At 45.9% G+C, this 6,012-nt stretch overlaps 2 protein-coding genes across 2 annotated transcripts; one reads left to right on the plus strand and one right to left on the minus strand.

The window, feature by feature from the left end:
• Nucleotides 1-331: 331 nt before the first annotated feature.
• Nucleotides 332-1,112, plus strand: LOC123086965 (50S ribosomal protein L7/L12). Its single transcript, XM_044508833.1, has one exon. It carries the CDS (start codon nucleotides 411-413, stop codon nucleotides 903-905), a length of 495 nt encoding a protein of 164 aa, XP_044364768.1. The 5' UTR covers nucleotides 332-410; the 3' UTR covers nucleotides 906-1,112.
• A 2,665-nt stretch (nucleotides 1,113-3,777) lies between these two features.
• Nucleotides 3,778-4,295, minus strand: LOC123086966 (uncharacterized). Its single transcript, XM_044508834.1, has 2 exons — nucleotides 4,201-4,295; nucleotides 3,778-4,101 (listed from the first exon to the last, which is right to left on the minus strand). The coding sequence occupies exons 1-2, from the start codon at nucleotides 4,247-4,249 to the stop codon at nucleotides 3,905-3,907; spliced, it is 246 nt and encodes an 81-aa protein (XP_044364769.1). The 5' UTR covers nucleotides 4,250-4,295; the 3' UTR covers nucleotides 3,778-3,904.
• Between the last annotated feature and the right edge of the window lie 1,717 nt (nucleotides 4,296-6,012).

A 6,012-nucleotide genomic window follows, 5' to 3' on the forward strand; every position in this document is an offset into this window, starting at 1 on the left:
CAATGATGAAAATCAATACTACCAAAACTACTAACAAGTTTTTGCCACAAACCATATTTTTGTTAATCAATGGAACATAATGTTTTCGCCTCACATTTCGAAAGAAGTGCAATCTTTGAATCAGCTACCTAGCTTTATTGACGTATGCCGTTTTCTTTAAGGACCGTGGTATACAAACCAATTGTCTTCTTCAGATAAATCGCAAAACCAATTGTCTTTCTTCAGATAGAGTAAACCGCAAAAGAATTGCCCTCGATAATCATCATTCAGACACGCCTTCTCGTTTTATTTACGTAGTTCTGTAAATACGTATTCAGTTCATAACATGTGTTGTCTCGTCTTCCTTCTCCCCCACTCCGCATCGTCAGTCCCCTGATCCCCTCTGTTTCTGCTGACCCACCAAAACCCTAATGGCTTCCCGCCTCCTCCACCTGCGCCGCCTCCTCCCGGCCGCGCGCCCGTCATGCGCCGCCGCGTTCTCCACCGCCGTCACCCCGACCCCGCAGGTCTCCGGTCTCGTCGACGAGATCTGCGGCCTCAACCTCATCGAGGCCTCCTCCCTCGCCGATGCGCTGCGCGGCCGCCTCGGCGTCGACCAGCTCCCTCCCCTAGCCATCCTCATGGGCGGCGCAGCCCCGCTGGCCGGAGATGCTGCCGGGGCCGGCGAGGAGGCGAAACCCAAGGAGGAAAAAATGGCGTTCGACGTGAAGCTGGAGGGGTTCGACGCCGCGGCGAAGCTCAAGATTATCAAGGAGCTGAGGGCGATCACGAGTTTGGGCCTGAAGGAGGCCAAGGAGCTCGTGGAGAAGGCGCCGGCCGTGCTCAAGGCCGGGGTTCCCAAGGAGGAGGCGGAGAGCATCGCCGAGAAGATGCGGGCACTGGGCGCCAAGATTGTTCTCGAGTGAGAGGACGAGATCTCTGTATGCCTTTGCTTCTTGATTTCTTCCTGTTTATTGTACGAAGGAATTAGAGAAATTTTGGTACTAAGGAGTCAATAATTGACGAGACTGACTCTAGATATCCTCTCGTTGATAGTGGAAATGGCAGTTGAGCTTTTGAAAGCATGGTTATAGAATTAACGATAGAGCTTTGAGCTTTGTCTTATGACTGTTTGTTTGAGTGTGAGCAAGGGAGAATGCATTTCTTAGAATAGAGCAATTAGTTTATGACTGGATTTCTGTCATACCATTTCCAGTAGTGATTTGTTTTTTGCACAGGGTATCTAGGTAATGCATCTTTCATGTACTCCCTCCTTTCTATTTTATAAGACGTTTTGTACAGCTGACATTGAACTGTTTTGTGCTCTGTCTGAATTGCCTAAACGTCTTATAAAAGAGAACAGAGGGAGTATCGGTGTTCTGCTGTTGCTAGGTAGTACAATGTTGTGAAATTTGCAGTAACAGGAAGTGAGATTTTGGAGAGGTCTTATTATGTCCTTCAGTGCTTGTTACTAATTCGAACTAGACCAAAAGCTTCGATCTAGATGGTAGTAATTAGTTGAAATGGTAATGTGCGGTTGTGCACTTCTCTATGTTTTGCGCTTCTGCAGTATATGGATACATATGAAATGTTTAAGCTGCTGACATAGTCCAAGGTACATTTAACTGCAAACTATTTATGTTGTGGTTGAAATGAGACCTTGCTGAAGTACACTTACCGAGGGTGTTGTTGGAGATCACGACAAATGATATGACTATGTGGAAATGACTATGCTTATTAGTTGATTACGTTTATGAAAACTCTGTATAGTATACTTTTAGATTTTTTTAATTTCTAATAATTATTCTTAGATGGCCTATGTTAATTGGCTTGTGGGGTTGAGCAGAAGTTCCGAAACTATCCCAGCGTTCTGTCAGCTATTTATAATATATAGAGATGGCATGAGTTTTCTGAAGTATACTCACGCTTAGGATAGACACTGGAAACAGAGAACCATTTCTTTGTATGCTTTGGGCTATTGTAGCATCTGTTAGCTTGGCCTTCTCATTCACAGTTCTGTGACACAAGATGCTTGTTTGTTGTTAGGGCCTGGGTGCCTGGTGATTTGTTGTTCTACTTCATTCGGTCACTGACATGTGAAACTACATAGTCGTATTGGTTGGTGCACACACGAGAATTGGAAAACAGTGTGAACGATAGGGAAAATATGTAGCTGCATTTTTCAAGAAGTAAGAATGGCTACTCATGCTCTTTCAACCTCAAATGTATTTCCGATATCTTCGATGCATGGTGCAATTAAAGTTTAAAGATGAATGATCAATGTATATCTTACCACTTGAATTTTTTGGCATGAGGAATGCTACTAATTCTGTCAGATATATAAAAATTAGGCGTTTCTGTTGTGATTTGTAAGAGGAAACAAAACTTATCTTTGTTTTAGCAGTACAAATTTCTCAGTTTTGTAAATCCCCGACTTTCACACGTTGAAGCATGACTATACGAATCAGGTAAGTGCCTGCTCCTACACTCTTGATGGGCATGTGTCATACAAGTGTCAAAGAAAGGCCAATTTGCCATTAGCTCCATCATATGAAGAGCAGGTAGCATGGAGAAAGTGGAAAATTGAATTTCTACATAGATATGCGAGCACTGAAATTATGTGTACCAAGTGCCCACTCTGAAGACAATACCAAAGCTTTAACCTCTGATTATTGAAGCACCTTCACATGGGTCTTCTAACTTGCTTTTGATTATGTTTGTGGTAATTGTCATCATCTGGTTTCGTCTGTTTTGATCCCTATGGAATTTGTGCTTTAAAACCATCCTGATTGTGCTACAATTCCAGACGTACCCCTTTGCCTGTGAAAGTTTGGAGAAAGCAAGGTACGTGTATTACCTTGAAGTATCGGATCTGTAACATTGCTGTAGAGAGTTAATACTTCTTTTCAAGGAAGAACCAGATTTTGGTAAACAAATTAATGATGTGTAGATTATCTTGTCTAGAATGTATGGTATGATATTTTGATTGTGCAAGAGATTTTACCAGTTAAAGATTCTTAAGCAGTTTCTGTGAAGATCATTGCTGTGCTTGCACCTTGTGTTTTGTGTATGTTTTGGTTGCTACTTGTTGCAGCAGTGTATATGGGAGTTGAAGTTGGCTCAATCAGCTGTTGATTCTGCCGATTTTTTTTCTGATCTAATAGTCCAGTTTTTATCACATCAGTTTACCTGCGAACACTGCAACATAGTGCATGACTGCCTGGTCTTATCTTCCGTTTACACGGTGAATTGTGTGCAGCTGCTGCATTTCATATTTCTTTTTCAGCGACTACTGAAACTCCGAACTCCATTAGGCATTTGCAGAATCACCCAGACACATACCTGTGTACAGTATTAAATTGTGGCACACGCACCGTTAGGTTTTATGCAGCATTATGATATCTTTTCTGAAACATACAAGAAATGAGTTTGTGGTCACGTTCTTCAAAGGGCATTTCGTCACGTTCCCGTTGCCGAGGAAGATGGTGCAGCCTTTCTCGCCGGCAGGGCAGCAGTTGCACGCTCGACCGGCACGTCATGTTCATCGCATCCTCGCAGCACATGGCGCAAACCTTCCCTTCCTTTCTTGCCTCGGTGTTTTGTATGGATCCAATCACGATGAGCCCTGCACGATCCAGAGAACGGAAACAACTCCTCCATGATGAGGATGGTTAAGGTATATGACGTGAAAACTGAAACCAATGCAATCCGTCTTTTCATCCTTGAACAGTGCGTTCAAGTTCCGGACATCTTCCAAATCCAGGTGGATTCCAATCAATTCATTACTTATTCCAGGGCACAAACTTGCCATTCCATTCCATTTATCAGTTGTTGCAAGACACAATTGCCGCTTTATTGAACTCAAGCTCAAACACGATATCGCAAGAAGAACACGACGAACGCGTGCAGTGTACAGCAGTACTTTTCAGCACTTGGTTTTGGGGCAGTCGTAGGTCGAGCCGTCGTCGAGGCGGAGCACGCAGTGCTTGCCGTCCTTGGGCGCGCACACGCAGGCGCAGCCGTCGAGCTTCTGGCCGGGGTAGTTCTTGCAGGTGATGTGCCCTCCCTGTTTGCACCGGACGAGGTCGCAGGTCGCCTGGGCGTCCCCGAACACCACCAGCACTGCTTGATGCACAACAAAAAGCTATCCGGATAAAGTGCCGGAGAGAGCGTATCACACGAGCGTGCGTGGTTGAAGTGAGGATACGAATGGAGGGGTACCTGAGAGGAGGAGGATGAAGGTGAGCGACAGCTTCATGGTGGCAGCCATGCTTGTCAGCTTGTGTGTTGCGTTTTGAGTCCGTGCGATCTGTGGTTGCCTGCAGCACCGGTGCGTTTTATACAAAGAAGCTCCGGACATGTACGCCTTCCATTGAATCTACGGATCCGCCGTCCTCTTTGACTTTGTGCCGCGTAGTTAAGGTTCAGCAGAGATTTGACGCGAAATCACGTGGTACGCACTGCTGATAGTAATACGTACTCCCTCCGTTCCAAATTACTCGCCGTGGACGACGAGTAATTTGTAACGAGGGAGTACGTGCTTATGTCTTCGGCCATTTGGGACGTGTTTGATTAACTGCATGGAGTTCAACTAGGCCCGCGCGAGGTGAAATTGAACTGTTTGGGTGCCTGCATTCACTGTTTGGCCTGCATAGCATGAAACTTAAACCACCTCCCAGCTAGACCCGAGCGGTTAGTTCAGCCCCCCCCCCCCCAGCCAGGCTCAGGCGATGCAGAGGAGGGGAACACACGGCTGGCCTCCCGCGTCCACGGAGATGGCACGAGCCCATGTGCATCTTCGAAAAAGCAACGGGAGGAATTAAGGTCACCTCCCGTCGATTCGGCCGCCCTATATAGCCACCCTCATCTCACCGCCCAACTGCCGCCACCATTCACCCCTTACGAGCTTTCCCTTCCCGCACAGATCGACACTGACGAGCCGGTAAGCGATGCTTCTTCTCTGGCTCTCGTTTCACGTCGACGATGAATCGAGTCCTCCTCTTCTCTGACCTATTCCGCGCCTCCTTCCGGCTGCGTCAATGGTTGTGAGTTCGATCACCCCCCTACTCTCTACTTACCCACTTTAGCCAGATGTGTGAGCATGTGATAAGCTGTGGCTAGCACTATACATTATCGATCTGTGAGAATTTGATGTTCTGGTAGCTAGTGGTGATGGAATTGTAGCATGCTATGAGTTGTTTCCATGTCAGCAATGATTGCTAGCTAGTCGTGGTGCATTGGTAGTATGCTAGTTGATGTGTAGTATGCTAGTTTGCAAGCATGTGTGGTAGTGTGTTGAACTCCTTGTGTAACGCCCTCGATGCAGCTATATCTCACACGTGTCGAAGCACGACTTAGAGGCATAACCGCATTGAAAGCAATGTCGCAAGTGAGGTAATCTTCACAACAACCCATGTAATACAATAAGGGAATAAGAGTAACATAGCTGACTTACACTCGCCACGTCACACAAATACATAAATAACATTACATTCATCCAATACACTCAAGGTCCGACTACGAAACCAAAATGAAGAACAACCCCCAAATGCGACAAAGTCCCCGATTGCCCCAACTGGGCACCAATACTGATCATCTGGGAAAGACACGTAGTAACGACGAGAGTCTTTATCGAACTCCCACTTGAGCTCGGTCATATCATCTGGAGTGGTATCATCGGTCCCTGCATCTGGTTTTGGAAGTAATCTGTGAGTCATGGGGACTCAGCAATCTCACACTCTCGCGATCAAGACTATTTAAGCTTATAGGTAAGGTAAGGTATGATGTGGAGCTGCAGCAAGCGACTAGCATATATAATGGCTAAACATACGCAAAAAAGAGCGAGAAGAGAAGGCAAAAGCACGGTCGAACAACTATGATCAAGAAGTGATTCTAGAACAACCTACGTCAAGCATTACTCCAACACCGTGTTCACTTCCCGGACTCTGCCGAGAAGAGACCATCACGGTTACACACGCGGTTGGTGCATTTTAATAAGTTAAGTTTCATGTTATCTACAACCGGACATTAACA

The sequence above is a fragment of the Triticum aestivum genome, chromosome 4A (genome assembly GCF_018294505.1).
Source record: "Triticum aestivum cultivar Chinese Spring chromosome 4A, IWGSC CS RefSeq v2.1, whole genome shotgun sequence".
Classification (NCBI taxonomy): domain Eukaryota; kingdom Viridiplantae; phylum Streptophyta; class Magnoliopsida; order Poales; family Poaceae; genus Triticum; species Triticum aestivum.